Raw genomic sequence first — 20,535 nt, 5'->3', positions numbered from 1 at the left:
ATGATGCGTCCGTGTGTCTGTAAATGGCCGAGTATGCTAATGTGTGCATGATATCTGAATGAACATTTGGGTACAGGGATGGCGGGGTGTGGGTGTCCCGGATGTTGTGGTGGCGTCAGCCGTGAGGTCATCACGATTTGTCTCCTGCTGCTGCTGCATGTCGTACCCCCCCCCCCCCCCGCCACCTACCAAGCATAAGACAGCATATCGCCGCCACTCAACAAGCATAACGCACGACATATCACCGCCACTCAACAGGCGTAACAGATTTGTCATCCCCACTCAGCAAGCGTAACGCATCTTGTCGCCACCACTCAACAAGCCCAACTGGCCCTTAATAAAGGCCCTGGGGGAGACTGCGAAAGCATGACTCAGTTTTAATCAAAGATGATTCAGGGGGAGGGAGAAGCGGTGGGAAGGGAAGGGTCGGGTGGAAGATGTTGGTCTGGGTGGGTGCTGCTCCACCCCACTCCACAGTGGTGGTGGTGGAAGGCTGGGGTGAGGCAGAGAAGAGTAGAGAAAGAGAGAGAGAGAGAGAGAGAAGAGAGAGAGAGAGAAGAGAGAGAGAGAGAGAAGAGAGAGAGAGAGAGGAGAGAGAGAGAGAGGTGCAATGGCCAGTTAAAAAACGTCAAGTCCCACCCGACGATTCAGCCCCGTTTGTGTGTCTGTGTGTGTGAGTGTGTGTGTGTGTGGTGTGTGTGTGTGTGGTGTGTGTGTGTGTGTTTGTGGAAGGCTCCAGTCACGAACGGAAGTCCTCAAGGTGGCCAGAATTTCAACGAAGCCTAGGCGAGAAAACAAAATATTGATTAATGTTATTGAAAAATAATTGTAATGAAAATGAGTTGGTGAAGATATCAAAAAGCATACAACATGCACACAGTCTCTCTCACGCACAAATACACCTATGCCTTACCAGTACACGCACATACACACAGCTTGCTGGCAGAGATAAGTATAGCATTGAAGTATATGGACAAGGAAATATTCAGCTGTTCTGGTCACACTTAAGGCCAGAATTAGAACTCGCTTCTCAAGTTTGGTCATCGTGCTTTCAACTGATGATAGAGAAAGTCCTGAGGAGGTCAATAAAGATATTAACAGAGTTACATGAAAAGATTTGAGGCTTTGGGTTTGTCCGCAGTGGAAGAAAGAAGATTAAGGGGTGAATTGATCACAAGTTTTAAGTTTCTAAACCTGTTTGATGACGTTAACAGAGAACAGTTCTTCAACAGCTGCAGAGATAGAACAACCAGAGATCAGAACAGGAAATGCAGCGAGGAACTTTTTATATTATCTATCTATCTATATATATATATATAAACTCTGCCTTTTGCGTGGTGTAAGGGGTAATGGACGAGTAAACTAAACGAAACTGTGAATGCTATACAGAAGTTGAGGAAAGTTTTTGGTAGAAAAAGTTCCATCGAGGGGGGAAACCCTCGAGTTCCGATTGTATCTCCCTCCCCCGTACGGTACATACAGAAAAAGAAAGGTAATTACACACTTGCGCTTGTCTCTATGCGCTACATCCTGCCTTTGTTTGCATGATGCGTCCGTGTGTCTGTAAATGGACGAGTAAACTAAACGAAACTGTGAATGCTATACAGAAGTTGAGGAAAGTTTTTGGTAGAAAAAGTTCCATCGAGGGGGGAAACCCTCGAGTTCCGATTGTATCTCCCTCCCCCGTACGGTACATACAGAAAAAGAAAGGTAATTACACACTTGCGCTTGTCTCTATGCGCTACATCCTGCCTTTGTTTGCATGATGCGTCCGTGTGTCTGTAAATGGACGAGTAAACTAAACGAAACTGTGAATGCTATACAGAAGTTGAGGAAAGTTTTTGGTAGAAAAAGTTCCATCGAGGGGGGAAACCCTCGAGTTTCCGATTGTATCTCCCTCCCCCGTACGGTACATACAGAAAAAGAAAGGTAATTACACACTTGCGCTTGTCTCTATGCGCTACATCCTGCCTTTGTTTGCATGATGCGTCCGTGTGTCTGTAAATGGCCGAGTATGCTAATGTGTGCATGATATCTGAATGAACATTTGGGTACAGGGATGGCGGGGTGTGGGTGTCCCGGATGTTGTGGTGGCGTCAGCCGTGAGGTCATCACGATTTGTCTCCTGCTGCTGCTGCATGTCGTACCCCCCCCCCCCCCCGCCACCTACCAAGCATAAGACAGCATATGCGTGCACGCGCACCACACGCCATTAGCATGAGGCCACGTGCTCAGCGCGTGACCAGCATAAGGTCACGTGCAGCACATACAACCGTCGAGGGTATAAGCATAGTGCACGTGTTGTCAGACCGCCAGCATACGGATGTTCACGTGCGAGGGGTCGGCTGGCGCATGGTGGGGCGGCTGCTAATGAAATCAGTGCATGACGTGTGGCCCGCCGTCAGCCGTGACTGCTCTCACGGTCTCCGCCCGTTTTCATTGCCCCTCTACCCCCACCCAAAAAAAAAGATAAATGAATAAATAAATAAATAAATAAAACATCCTCCTCATAACCAAAACCCATAACCTAGAGCGAGATTATCAGGGAAGGAGGAGGTTACAAATACGGTGCACCTAAGTGTCCTTTTAAAGTGTTGAGGGAAGTTAAATTTGGCAGTAAATTGTTGCGTCGGAGGAGAGGGTGTGCGCGGCGACGGGGCGGTCACACTCGACCCGCAGCTCGCTTTTCTCATTCACACGCTCTCTCTCTCTCTCTCTCTCTCTCTCTCTCTCTCTCTCTCTCTCTCTCTCTCTCTCTCTCTCTCTCTCTCTCTCTCTCTCAGTCCTGAAGCACCACTCCCTACGTTTCGCCGTAAGCACTTGCCCACGTTTTATACGTATATTGAAAATACTGTGGTTCTTAGAAACCTCTTGTGTGGGGGATATACATGACAGAGGGTTTAACTAAATGTTTTAAAAAGGGGAGCTGGAGCGGAGGGGCACACCAGACCATAAACTGATGGGGATTTATTTTCTTTTTTCTTTTTGATAAAGCGTTCCAATTTTTTTCGATCAACTTCATTCACTCGTGATCGATATATTGTTCGTCTCGAGTAATTCAATTTGCTTTAAGACAAGTTGTCTCGTGTCTCGGGAGTTAACCGGGTGACTGAATGCGACCATTCATAACGTGGGAAGGAAACCTCGCCTGGAAAGCACAGCATAGTTATATAGGACAATTTCTTTTATTTTAGAATAAATTCAAACACATCGTTTTATCGTTTGTGTTCTGAATAATTCACCTTCTGCAATAATGTTCTTTTTTTCCCCTCCAGACCTTAGCGTTTTAAACAAGCAAGTCCTCAAGGTCCTTATAGGTTTTATGTTAATCTTTTTTCTGCTAGTGATGTTGGCCCAGGTCTGGTGGCCTGCGGGCGCCACACAAGTCGGCAGTTGTGTGTGCTGTCCACGTGGGAGTTGTCGGTTTACCGCCAGCCACAGCCATCATAACCTTTCGCCGTGATTCTTATCTCCCTATATTCATGGCACACACATCCTTAGTGTAGCTAGCGTAATTATTACCCGACATAGAGCGAGGATTATGACGGAGATTGAGACATCACGAGGCGGTAAGAAGTCAAGGAGGAGGGAACAAGTACAGAGCAGAAGGCCCAGAGCGAGGGAGGGAGGGCGGGCCGCCGCCGCCAGCCTGTGCCCAGCGCCCTGTTGATCTGCGGGTGCCATGTCCCCGCCACCCACAGGTATATGGGACAACCAACACCATTATCTCATTAATAAACCACTTGGGCTCCTCGCCTTGCCCGCTATTGTGACTCCATTGAAAGATAGCTCAAATTTAAAACGGTTTCCCCTACGTGCAAGAGGGAGAGAGAGAGAGAGAGAGAGAGACAGGGAGGGGGAGAGGAGAGTAAAGAAGTATTATGGAAGGTTGGATGGCTGTCCGAAGAAGGCGGCGGTCGTAGTTATCCAGAGTGACACCATAACAGACCAGCGACCAACCGCCCGCCCACTGTCCCACGCTCCCCACGCACCACACTCACCAATAAACATCCCACGACTCCCCATAGCCTGGTAATACGTCCCACAACTTCTTCACCTTATTAGCAAGAGAAATGAGAGAAAGCTGAAAAGATACTAAAACCCAGTAGTCTCCCACTAGATACGGGGAATGAGTCTTAATAATAATATACGTACTGAGTGCTTCATAGTGTGTCTGACACCAGTAAGCTACTACATACTGCTGTATAGGAATCCAAGAATGATTATAATAAGCAAGTGCAGAGAGTATTGATATTGTTTGCGTTAGGTATCCCTGAAGAGATGTGCTAGAAATGTATATGTGTAGAAAGAACGCCAACAGGTTTATAAACGAAGTGTCGATAATGAGTTAGAGAGAACGCGTGTGGCGAGCGCTGGCAAGAGCGGGCACGAGTCAGGGTGCAGGTGTGCGCGCTGCCCGGCTGTGGGAACGCGCCTGTTCCCACGGTGCAGCCACATTCCGACACACTCTTGCCATTTGCCGCCACATAGTATTTATCGTTTGTTGTTTTATCTACGTTACTCTTCACCTTCCAGTGTGTATCGCACCGCACATTTGCAAGCATATTTCGCTTTTGCTCCAACAGTAAAATGAAGAAGTATGGTCGACGTATATTACTTCGTGTCCCTTTGAAGCCCCTCTGCGGTAGTGTTTGGCGACCGATGGCAACCTCAGCCACTGCGGGTATAAATTACTCGGGAGCTTTGGGTGTCCCAACATACACTCGCTCAGCTTCCCTTGAGCATCAACTGTGCCTTACTGGATATTTGTGCAGACACACGCCGACTAGCACTATGGCGTCAACATACGAAGTGAACGTTGAGGATGTGGAGCCGCTGTCCCGTACCTACCAATACCGGAAGGTGATGAAGCCCATGTTAGAGCGTAAGCGGAGGGCTCGCATCAACAAGTGCCTCGACGAACTCAAGGATCTGATGGTTGGAGCCCTTCAGTCTGAGGGCGAGACCATCACTAAACTGGAGAAGGCCGATGTGTTGGAGCTGACGGTCCGTCACCTGCGGAAACTGAAGCAGCACCACGCCCTTGCCCTGCCTTCCCACAACCACGCCCACGACAAGTTCCGAGCGGGATTTACACATTGTGCCAACGAAGTGTCCCGATTCGTGACCTCTGTGCCAGGTGTTGATATCCACGTCTCGACCCGTCTGTTGTCCCATCTTGGCAACTGCATCAGCCAGCTGGACAAGATCTCTGTGCCACAACCTGCCGCCCCAATTACTCCAGCGGTGACTCCCACGTCCACGCCCACGACCATGGCCCCCATCACTGTGACAGTGCCCAGAGTGTACACCCCGCCAGCCAGCCCGGAGACAAAACCCAGCCCGACCAGCCTACCCGTCGTGTTGTCTCCGCAGCCCACCGCCGTCAGCGTGAAGCCCAGCAGCCCGCCCAAGCAGGTTGCCACTGCCCCTGAACGCGTAGGCGTCCCGTCAGGCAGCCCTATGTGGCGGCCCTGGTAGTGTGGTGTGTGCCAGCGTCATCGCTCCTCAGTACCTGACTGCCGGTGCCCCGCCAGCTGCTGTTCGCCCAGTGTGCACTCTACACGAGAGATGAGCGGCTCGCCTGCTGCGCCATGCCGCGCTGTGATATACACTGTGATAATTGTCTTTCATACAGAAGTAATACAATATTTATTTTGTTATCTTGTTAATAAAACAGTTCCGATTGTACACCACCTTTCTGTCATCCCCTTTCAAACTGAAATTACTTTATGTATTGCTCAGACACCGGTAATTACGGTTGAGATGGTAAATGATATACATAGGTACTCTCAGAATTATGTCTAGCAACATGTATTCGTCTGGCTTCAGTTATCATAAACTAAGCTATGAATGGAAAGCAAAACTGTGTATATTTTGCCACACTAATCCTCTTCCTATATCGGAAGTTCTGCTTTCATTACAGAATTTGTGCATAATTATAATTCATAAATGAATCCATACTGAACATAAATGAAAGCTGGTGACCAAAGCTAAGCTTTATATCCTTGCTGACAGTCACTTGTAAGTTTAATATCTACCATAACTTTGGAATAATCAGTTTAAGCTGATCGCCATACCATGATTATGGAAGTTACTATTAATGATAATATGTAAAACTCATTATGCATTAGTGGCTTGATTAAAACGTGTCCGACTTGGGCAGTGAGATGATGAACTACACAGTACTGCATATCAGTAATAATTCTTTGCAGGAACTATTTTTCCTTCATGGGTTTTCCTTAGAATGACACTTGACATTCTTGGGTAAAATTCAGTCTACTTGAATATATGAATGTAAATAAGATACACCAGTCACTGAATAGCCAGTGTTGCATATAGATGTTTATAGTACACTACAAAGGTAAATATATATATATATATATATATATATATATATATATATATATATATATATATATATATATATATATATATATATGAACAACTTTTTTCCAAAAAGTACTAGACATTTTAATAGATGCAATGAAGGAAACAGCTCACTAAATATAACATAACAAAGCAACATCCAGTACGAAGTAAAACAAGTTATTAGATTCTCTTTAAATATTGTGTCGGTCCGCCAGTTTGGAGTGAGCATTGATTCTTAATAAGGTTAACATTACCCCTCCAAGACGGTCTTTACATCATAAATCAATTATGGTTGAGGAGGATGCAAGTTGTATTTCCCTGGTGTGATGCAGATTTCTTGCAAATAGTAACTGTAACTAGAGTTTGCCCCTCCCGACCTAAAACAAGATATTTCTTAAAAGGATTATTTTCTCTTGATGCAGTTTAGTTTGTGGAACTTGTTTACGTAAAGGTAGACTGTCACGATGACGTAATTCACTCTTTAAATTCATACACGTAAGCGTTCGGGAATACTAAATGAACGGCTCGTGAAGAGGCGATGGTCCAAGTGCTTCTCTGAGAACTTTATGGAAATACACCTCCACCAGACTTGAGCTTCACTTCTGTGTATCGTTGGTAGGGTGTGAGGAACACTTGAGAGTCTCTTCTTACTTGGGCAACCAATGAAACTTTATACACGCATGCACTACGTACGTTCATGTATTCTGTACACACACACACACACACACACACACACACACACACATATATATATATATATATATATATATATATATATATATAAAGCTATTCTAGAGCAATGATTTTGCTAAATGAAGCGCAGTTATGAATATAGCTAATGTTCAGTCAAGGACATCCACCACAGCTGAGGGAGAATATATCCTGAACAGAATTGCTCAGATCCTCCCCTCAGGGTCAGGGGTGTGGAATTGTGTTGGTTAATAAAACTCGTTGAGAACTTCATTTCTCTCTACTTAAGCCTGAATTATGAGTTGATATGGAAAGTATATCATAAATGTCATGTAATCATCCACGCCTCGTGTACATCATCAAGCCTGCTGTACACACTTCCCATCCCCCCTTCCCCCAAAGAGAGAGAGAGAGAGAGAGAGAGAGAGAGAGAGAGAGAGAGACGGTCGCGCCGACCCAGCAAGCATATCGCACTGCTCGCACCGGAACATCGCGTCCGAAACTACCAATTTAAGACGCTGTGGGAAAATGTTAGCGAATCTGTCTATGGGAAACCACCTGCTCAAGGCGTTGTGACCTTCAGTACCTCCGTACTCTCAGTGGAGGTTTACAGGGGGCGGATGGGGGAAGAGGACGAGAGGGAGGGGAGTGAGATATAAGAACAGTTGGTGAGGAGGGTGATAGGAGGAAAGTCTGTTGATATGGTGTACCTGCTGACAGGGACGCGGGTGTTGCTGCTTGCCCCGGGTGTTTGGCTGGTGCGAAAGCGTATCAATCAGGTCAGATAAGCTGATAAATGAGAAGGAAGATGCCTCAGCGTGCAGTCATAACGCGCACGGGGTTGGCGCATGTTAGCTGGCTTCCGGCCGAATGAATGGCCCCGGGATCAGAGGTGACGCCCCTGTAGCCTTGCCACGCACAGCACGGCAGCCAGCCGTACCTCACCCCCGCTATTGCTCACTCGGCCCTCGCCTCGAGGACACGCTTCATACGTACGGGGTTCAGCTCTGGCTCAGGGAGACTGACTGTTGAGAGTGTAGCGGGGACGGACGTCGACTGTGGGAATGGCAGGCGAAGCAGGCATGGCTGGCGGAGGAGAACGGAGCATGTCGCGGCGTCCTTCCTCGCACCGTGGCGTGGGAACGTCTTGGGACGTCGGCTATGGGAACACACCTGCCCCGCGAGGCCACCCATCGGCAGGAGCAGGGGCGTGTGTCGGCCTCCCCTCCACTGGGTGGCCTGTGAGCTGTGATCAGCTTGTGTGGGAGCTTCTCTTCTTTATATATAACAACCAAACTATGGAATAGACTGTATAATTGTATGCTGGTAGTCTGAGCTTTAGATGATAATGAAGTACAATTTGGGAATTGTTAATCCTACTTTAGGACGGACAGAAGACAGTACGTTACGTGGTAATGTTTTCCTTTATTGATATGTATGATGAGAGAGGTCTAGCCCAGGGAGATCGCGTATGTATATCATGGTTCTCAGGACAGAACAGAACCAGGAAAAGATGACCTGCACTATTGCTCTTTATCTCACTGGCTCTACATTTGTTCCTCATGACTGTGGTCAAATCAGTTTAGGGTCGAGACCACCGCATGATCTTCATTCGTTCTCCTGACGATACGAATTGTTCCCTTGAGTTTTGTTGTGCCGTTTAAGTTATTGGTCTCAATGATTATTCCTGAGTTAGTCCTTTGATTATACTAATTCAGGTTTAGAGCAGCCTGTTAGCAGAGAGATAAGATGTTGTGAGATTGCTATGGTGTTATCGTCAGGGTATATATATATATATATATATATATATATATATATATATATATATATATATATATATATATATATATATTTATACATATATACTTTCATTCATATTTGCCAGTTCACAGGTTAGCAAAAATGAATCAGATTGGCTCCTTCCTCTGTTCCTTCTTTTGGAAAATAATTCAGAATGGGAGGATTTCCAGCTCCCTGATCCCGCCCATTGTAGTTGCCTTCTACGCAGGTAGAGATATGTGGCCAGTATTCTTTCTCTCTCTCCTTAGGGATATAGTTCTCTAGTCTATCATTTTGATGCGCTAGGTTCGAGTCCCTGCACGCCGAGTGGAGAATGTTGCTATATATATATATATATATATATATATATATATATATATATATATATATATATATATATATATATATATATATATATATATATATATTTTTATATTAATCGCCATTTCCCGCATTAGCGAGGTAGCGTTAAGAACAGAGGATGAGGACTGGGCCTTTGAGGGAATATCCTCACCTGGCCCCTTTCTCTGTTTCTTCTTTTGGAAAAAAAAAAAAAAAAATGAGGGAAGGATTTCCAGCCTCCCGCTCCCTTCCCTTTTAGTCGCCTTCTACGACACGCAGGGAATACGTGGGAAGTATTCTTTCTCCCCTATCCCCAGGGATAATATATATATATATATATATATATATATATATATATATATATATATATATATATATATATATATATATATATACACACACACGTCACCTGCCTGCCATGGGTGAACGTTCTTGACTGGGAACTTTGCGTCCTGGTCGACCGCCAAGTATGGAGAAGTGAACGGGAGTGACAAAGGAACTTGCCACCAGCGGGAACCTGGAAGCTTGGAAGGCCAGAGCTTATATGATACTGCAACAGTGCTTGAGCCTAGCGTTTATATGCCCCTCAGGGATCGGGCCAGAGACACTAAGCCATTATACTCAGTGGTCGTACCGTAGTAATTAAGGAGTTTGATATAGTTCAGTTTTAGAAGTACGTTCCTTTATAATGATTTTTTTTTCTTAAATTGAAAACGAATAGAAAACACTTTATGTACCATACTGATGTGCCTCAATAACTGCATCTTCCATGGCATTGTAACCCAGGTACACTGTGTTAGCCTCACAGAGAAGTGCCGCTGCACATATTGCAGTTTATTCCTGCCATAGATGTATTGTTACCTAGGGTCAGCGGGGTTTATAACAGCTGGGCATCATCTGACGCAGTGGTGCGTGGGATCCATCCTCATTCAACCCCGTGTTAGTCTTCGAGGTTGCAATCTTAAGTGATAGAAGGAATGTGAATATGACCGTATGATGTGGAATGTTGCACAAATGTGTGTTGGACACGTATTCCTCTTCCTTAAGCAGTTTCATACACATAAGATTTATTCAAGGCCTAAATATTTGAGTGTTAAACCGCGGCTCGAGATGTAAGGAGGTACGTAGAGGAAGGGAAGTTTAGTACTACCCCAATCAAAAAGGTCACGAACCACGGACTGTACTTATTATCATTAGGAGGACCTGATGGTATGAATCATTTTGAAACGTCCTCATGACACGTACATCAGTTTTCATGTAACTGTTCTTATCACATGAGAGGCAGTGAAAAACTTACAGCAGATTTTTTACAAAAGGCACCATTTTCATTTTTATCTGAATTCTTTTCTTTTTTACCGTCATGCAGAAAATAAAATGTTACCATGACCTGTTGATTAATTTCCAGACAAGAGAGTGATGCATGGCGCAGGATATAATTGGATATCTGCAAACCTAAGGCACAGTGTTCATGCAAGTTTGATTTTGACAGTGAGACTTCCTTTTCATCCGCCTGACGACGAGATGGGGAATATAGGAATCTCACTGTGTCTTCCATTTATCTTCTGCTACCTTCAGGTTGAATCACAGTGGCTGCATTGCCACCCTTCCTAGTGGCAGAGTTGAGAGAGTCATTTGTGTTATGTTATTTTCAGTCTGGAGTGCCTGTGTGCGACCGAGAGCGCTGGTTTGGGCATAAAATGGTTGAGAGCAGGACTATATATATATTTAAGAGCAGACTTGATCAACTTTTCAAGTCCACGACTCCCATAGTTTGCGCCTTCCTGTCACATTGACTTTTGAAGGTAAAATTTGTGAGTCAGTAATTTTCTCTCCCGCACCCCACACTGCAAGTGCAGATGTGTGTGTGATTCACAAGACTGTTCATGATAGGCTGTGTAGCAATAGTGATGGGGGGTGAGAGATGTCCATGTGGGTGGAGCTTCTGCTGACGCTTGTTTGCCAGATGTTACTTGTGCTTGAGTTGCTTGTGGAATTATTCATAATACTCCCGTAGTGTTGACTGAGGGTCAGGGTGACGTAGATCCTGTACTACCAAATATCATTTATTTTTCTCTCTTTTTTTTTGGGGGGGGGAAGGTAAGTTACTTGGGGATGACTGTCTCTATGCAGGAGGAGTAAGATAAACCCTTTCCTTACATGAAAGGGACTGAAATGAGACATCCATATGCCATAGATACAAATACTTGTTTATAGCTCTTGGAAATTGATGGTGTATATTGCTTAATAGGATAGTTAGGGCAAAGACTCGAGAAAGTTTCAAGCACAAATTGCATGTCAACATGAGTGAAAGTGTGTGGATGTGCATTGCAGGTTGTCTTGCAATATATATCTTTGCCATTTCCCACGTTAATGACAACAGACGAAGAGACGTCACTCATTTCCTTACGTCCACATCCCTAGTTGTCATGTACATTGTCCTTGGTAACATCCATATTTTGTCCGCTTCTTTAGTCGCCTGATTACAGTTAGCTCTCGCAATGCGTTATCATCCCATCAACAAGACAAATACTTAACCTTTTATTTAGTTATTTCTGCACCTGTAGTTAGACCAGAGGGCAGCCAGGCTTAGAGGTAGTGTTGGCTCCCTGCTGGCTGACGCGATACGTGGCCCCCACCCTGCAGAACAATACACACACCTCAGCCAGTCTTCCCGGAGGAGCTGTACCAAGGGACACCATCCACCGCCTCACCTGACCAGGAAATAGTTCCAAGCACGTCCAGTGAGCTGAGGCAACAGTTGTGGCAAATTAAGGGCTGGAGGCTCGTGATATGATCGTGTAATGAGAGGAAAACCTCGCAACACGAGCCCGCCCCGCAGGTCCGCAAGCCCTCCGGCGCACTCCACTTCCTCAGTGGTGTTGGCGGCAGGGGTACGTAACTTGTGCCGCTTGACTCGCCTAGCCTGTTTCCCTCCCCTCCCTCTCCCACGTGCCCCGCCCTTCTTAGCCCCAGGACACGATGGGCATGGCGTCTCTCTCTCTCCCCCCCCCCCCCCCCCCATCGACAACGTCCACGCCAGGGAAGTGGATCAGCCGGAAGGAAATAGCTACGTGGGGGTCTCTCGTCCCTCCCTCGCTGCACTCTTATCCCATCGGGTATCCCAGAATCGCCCATGAAAATCTTTTTTTCTTTCTAACCTCCACCGATGACCGTGAGCCATGAATATGCCAAACCCATTGTCTGACATCCTTCCTCCGATATAATGACCAGATTATTACAGTGAGTGATATCCTGCCGTATTGTTCGCCTTCACAGCCGAAAAGGCGAGGAAGCACTGCGGCCAGCGTTATTGGCACGGCTCTCGTCATGATACAGTTGGGGAGGGACCACAGACACCAGGCCCTGAGTGGATCGCTCCTCAGTACCTGTCTGTGGCGAATTTGAGAGGCTCATGGCAACCAGGTCTCGAACACAGCGGACGTTCCCACCGACACACAGGTTTGGCGGGAACTGTGAAAGACTGGCGCCTCGAGAGTGGCTGTTTCACAGGCCCGTTCCCTGAATGGCCCTCACGCCGGAAATGTCTATGCTCTCTTCATTGAAAATTCCGCTGCCTCCCCCTCTCCAAAAAGGGAATGGTGAGAATGAATGGGTCTGCCTAATTTGCATACATTTTCCACGGAGGCAAGATTGGACCTGACAAGCCCTGCCCTCGTCCCCACCACCCCCTCCCTCCTCCTAGGAGTTGCCGACCGTTCCTATCCTCCTCTCTCCCCAAACACAAAGTGTGGCTTCCTTCCATCCTGCCCGGGGAACAGTCCCTGACGAAGCCCTCCAAGCTGCCCTTCCTGCCGGACCCCGAGCGGTCACTCTGCACGCCAACGGGACAAGATGGCGGGCGAGGAACATGGCCGGGGGGAGGAGGAGACGATTACGTGAGGCAGGTACCGCGGCCGAGCTACCTGTTGCTCGCGCTTCCTGTCTTAACGGAGGTTCCCACGCTCGCACAAGCCCGGCATGCGCGTGGCGGTGGTGGCGGCGGCGCCCCGCGGACGTGCGTCGGAACGTTCACGCAACCCTCTCCACCCTCGACTGATTTATCGCAGGAATTCGGTTGTTGCTTTGAAGGTTCTTGTCCCGCGGGCCTGTGTGTTGCACCTCAGCGAAAGCTATTCTGCCGTACGTACAGACATTCTTAGGCGCTGGGAAAAGTAGTAATCTTTCTCCAGCGGCGAGTAAAAAAAAAGAAGTATATTGTATCGCGGGTTGCGTTATTATTTGTGATGCTTTAGATAGTAGTGGTCGTCTGTGATGTGTGTACAACCCACCGTGCGCTTGTCTGTTGTCAGTACCTTCAGTATGAAGTACGTGTAGTTTTGCCGATATGTGAGACGTCAGGAGTGATATAATCAAACCTGTTCGGGGTTGCGGAGAGCCACTTACGTTTTGTGATTTTAAGAGAAGCATTCAGTACCACATTCTTCATGGAATATATACTCTTAAGTTTGTGTATTGCAGGTTAGAAGTATTTTAGTTATTACAGAATAATTACGTCTAATCCAACCACATTGTACTCTACTTATATAAGGGAGGCAGATGGAGAACGAAGCTATAAGGAAAGCAGATGGAGAACGAAACTATGTCTTATTTTCATTTTCATTATCTGGATGTTTTCAGTGGTATCCTGTTGACTCGAGGGTGGGAACCATGGCGAGTCTTCAGTGGTGCACATGACCGTGCTTCTGGTCAGTGTACAATTATTCACAGTGGTTGAGCTGGGGATGGCGGCAGGAGATTAGATATTTTTTTTTTTTGAATCGTTTCCTCTTCAGTGGACCTCATTTTTTGAAGGTTGTGTTATTGACACGAGAATGTAACTGTGCGTGTGGTTAGCGACACACACACACACACACACACACACACACATATATATATATATATATATATATATATATATATATATATATATATATATATATATATATATATATATATATATATATATATACTCCTATGAGTCCACGGGGAAAATGAAACACGATAAGTTCCCAAGTGCACTTTCGTGAAATAATCACAAAATCAGGGGAGACACAAGAGAGAAATATAACAGTCACTTGATATACATCGAAGAGACGAAGCCAGGACGCTATTTGGTAAACATGTGATTGTCCAAAACAATATACCTGGTATTGCCTCTTAGTGCTTCCTCCGCCTTATCGTAGAAGGCTCGTTGATTGGATGGCACCTCTTGAAGCGGCCCTTGATACCACCGAGTACCCTTCCTAGCTGTGATCATCCTGTTATCACCCTTCCCATTAGTGATCACCCTTCCCAACAGCGAACACCTTGGAGGGAGTGATCACCCTTCTCAGTAGTGATCATCACCCTTCTCATCAGTGATCATCATGCTCTCTAGCTGGGATCATCGTCCCCACCAGACCTTGCCTTATCTAGAGGTCTTAAATTTATCGCCATGGAAGACAGAAGAGTTAGGGGTGAATTGATTACAGCCTTTTTAGTTTTTAAAACAGGTTGATGCTGTAGACGAAGCAGTGATCACACCTTCCCAGCAGTGTTACTCCCCCTCCCTAGCAGTGATCACCCTTCCCAGCAGTATTACTCCCCCTCTCGAGCAGTGCTCACCCTTCTTGGCAGTCCTCCCCATCTCTAGTGATGATCACCCTTCCTAGCACTAATCGCCCTTCCTAGTACCGATCAGCACCGATCACCACCCACCGATCACTCTCCCGGTTATCAGTGACTCTACCTAGTACCGACTACCCTCCCTACGTATGATCACCCTTACTGCCAGTGATCTCATCCTGTTCTCACCCTCCGCTTCGTCAGTGCCATTCCCTGCTTCCAGAGACACGTAATCCTCTCCCTTTCCTAGGTACTGTTGCTGCCTCATCCGGCACTGTTAACCTTCCTTTCTATCTCTGTCAGTCTCCCTCCCAGTTCACAGTCTTCCTTCCAGTACTCTCAGTCTCCCTCCCAGCACTGCTAGTCGACCTCCCAGCGTTACCAGTCTCCCAAAACACTTCCACTGTCTCTCTACTGAGCACTACTTGTCTTTCCCTCAGTCCTGCCTGTTTCCCTCCCAGTACTACTAGTCTCTTTCCCAGCACTGCCAGTCTCCCTTCCCATTACCGATCTCCCTCTCAGCACTCTCAGCTCCTTCCCAGCACTGCCAGTCTCCCTCCCCATTTCCGATCTCCCTCTCAGCACTCTCAGCTCCTTCCCAGCACTGCTAAGCTCCACCAACCCTGTCACTCTCTTCCTTCCAGAGGCCTTGCCTTCATAGGAGTGTATCTTTCAACCGTAGGCGCTCCCCTCCTGCTACAAGCGCCCCCTGCCTCCTCCTCCTCTCCTCCCAGTAGTGGTGGTAATGGCGGTGATGACACTAGGGAGGCTTCGCTAGAGGGAGGGGAGGGAGGAACCTATATCAAAATTCTTGGTGTTATAATCCATGACTCTTAATTAGCCATCAGTAACGAGCAGCAACTGACAAATAAGCAATTAGTGTCGCCAGGGAGACACGGCTTGTGGTCCTCGCGTGCTCCTCCAGTGCTCAGCGTGGGACCGTCTTGAAGGTCCTGGCCAAGGCGCAGTAGAAGGGGTGGGAAAGTGGGGGGATGGGAAACAGGACGGGGTGGGAGGAGGGTTGTTGAGGGAGGGAGTGAGGCAGGGGCGGGAAGGGGTTAGATGACGGACGTGATCTTGGTGTATACCTGGTGAGGGGCGACTGATGGTGATGGTATATGTCTTGGTGAAGGGTGACTGATGGTGATGGTGTATATACCTGGTGGTGGAGGACTGAAGGTGGTGGTATATACCTGGCGAGGGATGACTGATGGTGTTTGTATATACCTGGTGAAGGTACAGCTGATGGCGTTGGTATATACCTGATGAAAACTTGGTATATTCCTCGTGATGGATAAGTGGTATTTGATGTTACAGACTTGGTCCACTTCAGTCTCTCAACACTATTCTGAAATACACCTGACGCATGTACACTGCATACATTATCGTCACTCATCACTGAAACAAACACATGGGAATGATCAACAGCTGTGGGAATATACTTCTTCACACACACACACACACACACACACACACACACACACACACACACACACAATATACTTGCGTGTCAGCCAGCACATGGAACGAGAAACTGAAAGTACGAAAAACGCTGCTATTGAGTTGAGCTTACCAGAACACGTCTTGATGTGTACGTTTTGTGCGGTAGTAGAGATGTGTTGTTGACTGATGATGCGTTGCAGGTTGTTTATGGTGGCAGGAGAAGCGTGTGTGTGACACCTGCTTCGGGTATTTCTTCGCTCTCACTGTAGAAAAGAAAGGAAACAACGGTATTATAAGTTTCCTGTTGGCGTAACGGCACAGGTCCACCACTAAACCTTTCAATCTGGTCGAGACGTGGGTCCCCGGTGTTTGTCCTCGAGGGAGGGAGGGAGTGAGTGAGTGTTGACTTTTAAGGTAAAGGTTACCCCACGAACCGTCGTGTACACAGGAGGGCCGTTGTGTTCCTCTCACGTGAGAGCCAGACTGAGAGTGTGCTGGGGGGGAGGTGTGGGCTCGTGACGTGTGGAGCGTAGCGGGAGAGCCAAAGGCTAGACCGTGTGGTTTATTGTTTACTACTTGTTGGCCATGGGTCCACTCAGGAATAGAGGACACACACACACACACACACACACACACACACACACACACACACGTGATCTCGCTTAGTGTCTCTTCATAAACTCATTCATGAAGAGATTAAACATATATCTTCAAGCTCTTGCGTCGCCTTTGACGAACTGAAAAAGAATGAAAGGTAAAGGGTGTTACCGGACTCAACCTGCACGTGGTTGCACTGAGATTGAGAAGTCACCTTTGGGGCAAGAGTCCACCATTTCCCTGCTCCTGCGTGAGTGCAGTCTTGAAGCTGCAGGAGCTCCACAGATAGCGTCCTAAGGTTCCATAATGGCAATGAAGATACCATGTAGGCCCCCTCAGGAGACAGTACAAGGTCATGTAGATGTGCACTCTGTAACTCTGATAGACAAGCATTGATAATCCTGATAGGCACACGTGAGAGCGTCGATAGATATATCCTCAGTAAACTCACATCCGATATACTGAATAACATCGATAGATATGTTTGCTAAGTCTTGACATATGCGCCAGGATCACCGACAGTTATACTAACTTCCAGCGGGTTGTTATACCTGAGAAGTATATTTGATAGATACACCTCATGACTCCAGGTAGACGGACATGATACCACAGATATATAGATATACCTTATAACTCTAGATATATAGAATGATAGATACAACGAAGGCCGTTGACAGATATGGTATGACTACTTCCGAAATTTTCGCCAAATGAGACCAAAAGATACGCTGAACAGCAGCTAAAACAAAGACCAGTCCTTACATGTCTTTTCGTCAGTATTCTCGGTGGGGAGGTAAGGAAACGTCGGTGAGCAGGGAGGAGGAAGATGAAGAGATAAGGGGAAGGTGTAAGAAAGGTAAAGAGGGGGAAGAGGGAACACTGAGAAGTCGAGAGAGGATATGAGGAGGGGGGATGGGGAGGGGAATGTGTTAGAGGAGAGGAGGTCGTGTGTGTGTGTGTGTGTGTGTGTGTGTGTGTGTGTGTGTGTGTGTGTGGAGTAGGGTGGTGTTGAGGGGGAGGGGAGAGATGCCTGCTACTTAGACGTGACCTCAAGTGTGTCAGTCACGCCCTCTGAGCCTCCGCCAAGGGTGTCCCGCTCCACACTCTCCCTCACCCACATCTCCGGCCAAGGCGCTTACCAACCTCCGACGGGATGTCCGCCTGGCTTCGTGAGGCCCCTGTCTTGGGTGTTGGCTTGGTCGGGCTCGGACTGCTGTGCCTGGCTAGCTATGGTCGGGTATGATTGCCCCAATCGAGACTCCCTTGATGTAGCGTCCTTTGTCAGGCCCACGTAGCAAGACTTGTGACCCGGTGACCTTAGCTTCGAGACTGTCGTTCAGATGCGGCCAGTCTGATAAATCGACCCGGACTATAACCAGCCTTAAGAGAGCCTCATTGGCAGGCCGAACCGATGCAGCTCACCGCTCCTACCTCGGTATGAAGATGACTTTCGCAAGCCAGTGCCTCCCGTGGAATTTCTAATGGGATTATTGGCACGGCCAAACATTATTCGGGTCCCGACAGGGCCGATGGCTCACAGCAAACTCAGCTGTTCAGATCATAGGGTAGTTATGAATATCTTCACAATACACACACACACACACACACACACACATATATATATATATATATATATATATATATATATATATATATATATATATATATATATATATATATGCCTGGCTCCAACGCTGGTACCAGTGTCTGTGATTCGCGCTTTGATATATAACCATAAAAAAGGGTCTCGCCTGACATTTTCGCATCATTAGTTTTCTAGACTGTCAGTTGAATGAGAAAGGTGTACTTCCATACATCGTTCCAGTTTGAAAGTATTGGCCTGTATTTGCGCGGTAACGGCAAGCAGTTGACATATCGCAGGGCACTTGTACACGTCGAACATAAGCATAGTGTTCCCTTCAGTGATACGGACGTGCTAGAGATGGGTCATACGCCCAGTTAGCACAATGAACCCAAGACTTTCTTGTCTATACTGTAGTATATACTCGTGTGTTAGTTTACCTCGTGTATAGGTCGACCCTTGATGTTTTTGGCCAAGAAATCATTAATTTATGATATGCCTTGTGTATAGGTCGACCCAACTTTTTGAGGGTAATGGAACAGCAAATTAAGGCAAAAAGCACCAAATTTTGTGGCATATAAAACTCATTTCAGAAAATCCTCACTAAAAAAAACACTCTTCGTCCTATAAACTGAGGTTCGCTGAGCCTGAAACACCGGGCGCCGAAGGTAAATTGTCTACCATTTATCATTACGTCACTTTACACTGAAACGCGGGTAGTTTTAGCATAGATATTGTATATTTCCATTCAAGCATTTATTCAAGTCAATTGATGTAGAATATTATTGTAACACAACAGTTTTTTTAATGAAAATCATTCGAAAAGCGATTACGGTAAAAATTTTTGAACAATGAAAGAGCGAAATTCGATTGTTTCCATGATTTTATCCCACTTTCCACTGTAATACGTCTGTCATTTCAGCAAAAATATTGCATTTCCGTGAATGTATTATATCAAGCACAGTGTGAATAGAATACCATTGTAAAGTAACAGAATTTTACCGAAAACTCTTAAGAAAAACGAGTTACATCTCTTGAACATCGGAAAGTTAGGTAAAGTCTTCTGTTTTCTTTATGTATTTTGTCCTATTTTACATTGAAATACATCACGTTTCAGCGAATCTGCTATCTATTTCTGAGAATATATTCACTCAAGCACAGTTAAGGTATGTTTGTGATGTAACAGTTTTTTAACTGAAAACTATTCGAAGAATACGTACCGTCTAGTTGATATATATATATGCTATTTCGTGTTTGGTGGGCGTTTATGTATATACATATGTATGTGGTTGGGTTGGGCCATTCCTGGTCTGTTTCCTTGAGCTACCTCGCAAATGCGGGAGACAGCTTTTATGTATAGTTAGATATATGAATAAAAGAGAAATATTTAGATCGACCCCCAATTTTTTACCAAAAAATTTGGTCTCATAAACTCGATCTATACACGAGTATATAGGGTATATACAGACAAAATATTTCAGGGTTAGATTATGAATAAGTTCAAGAGGATGTTCTAAGTCCCAATTCATATTTTGTAAGACACAATACGGTATAAGAAAGATAGACTACACTCTGTATCTGGAGGGCGTCTCGCTTCTGGGAAAGTGTCAGATATACCCAGCGTGAATCATAGCTGCCGTGGGTTATAGGATGTGGATTGCGGGGGCGTGGCAGGTGTAGGTTGTAGGGCGTGGAGATTGTGCAGTGACCTGCGTGCCTGAAGAGGCCCACCTGTAGGGCAGCAGCCGCAGTATGGGAGTGGTTGGTTGCCTGTAGAGGAGCCGTGGGGTTCGATAGGCCGGTGCGGGCTAGGGGACCTGGAGGACCCGTTGCAGCAGGTGAGTTCCCACGACTCCACCAGGAAGTGTGCGCCCGCCGGGGTTCTCACCACCCGCCTCGCCGACACTGCCACCGGAGGGAGGACGGTGTCTGTCTACTGCTGTTGCCTCTCTCACTGCAGCGAGTTTTGCTCCTCCACTTTAGAATTACAGTTGATTTTTAGTTTTCCTCTCAGCGTCATCACCACCTCTGTACTGTTGAGCTTGCTCCTGTTCCCTGTTGACTGATGGTACTGTTGCTTGTGAGGATGGGAGTGTTGCCACTGCTGTTGCTTGCTGTCTTCGGCT

At 46.5% G+C, this 20,535-nt stretch overlaps 2 protein-coding genes across 6 annotated transcripts in view; both read left to right on the top strand.

Annotated features, from left to right (window-relative positions):
• Git (ARF GTPase-activating protein GIT1) overlaps window positions 1-20,535 on the top strand; it is a 626,665-nt gene that overhangs the window by 450,788 nt on the left and 155,342 nt on the right. The window lies entirely within an intron of this gene.
• On the top strand, window positions 4,712-5,691 carry LOC139762037 (enhancer of split mbeta protein-like). The gene has a single exon (XM_071686808.1). The coding sequence runs from the start codon at window positions 4,795-4,797 to the stop codon at window positions 5,479-5,481; it is 687 nt and encodes a 228-aa protein (XP_071542909.1). The 5' UTR covers window positions 4,712-4,794; the 3' UTR covers window positions 5,482-5,691.

This window comes from Panulirus ornatus, chromosome 42 (assembly GCF_036320965.1).
Source record: "Panulirus ornatus isolate Po-2019 chromosome 42, ASM3632096v1, whole genome shotgun sequence".
Lineage (NCBI taxonomy): Eukaryota > Metazoa > Arthropoda > Malacostraca > Decapoda > Palinuridae > Panulirus > Panulirus ornatus.
This window is presented reverse-complemented; position numbering and strand designations above follow the sequence as displayed.

Bases quoted from the DNA above. Each gene is read 5' to 3' on its own strand.
- LOC139762037 (XM_071686808.1), top strand. From the start codon at position 4,795: ATGGCGTCAACATACGAAGTGAACGTTGAGGATGTGGAGCCGCTGTCC.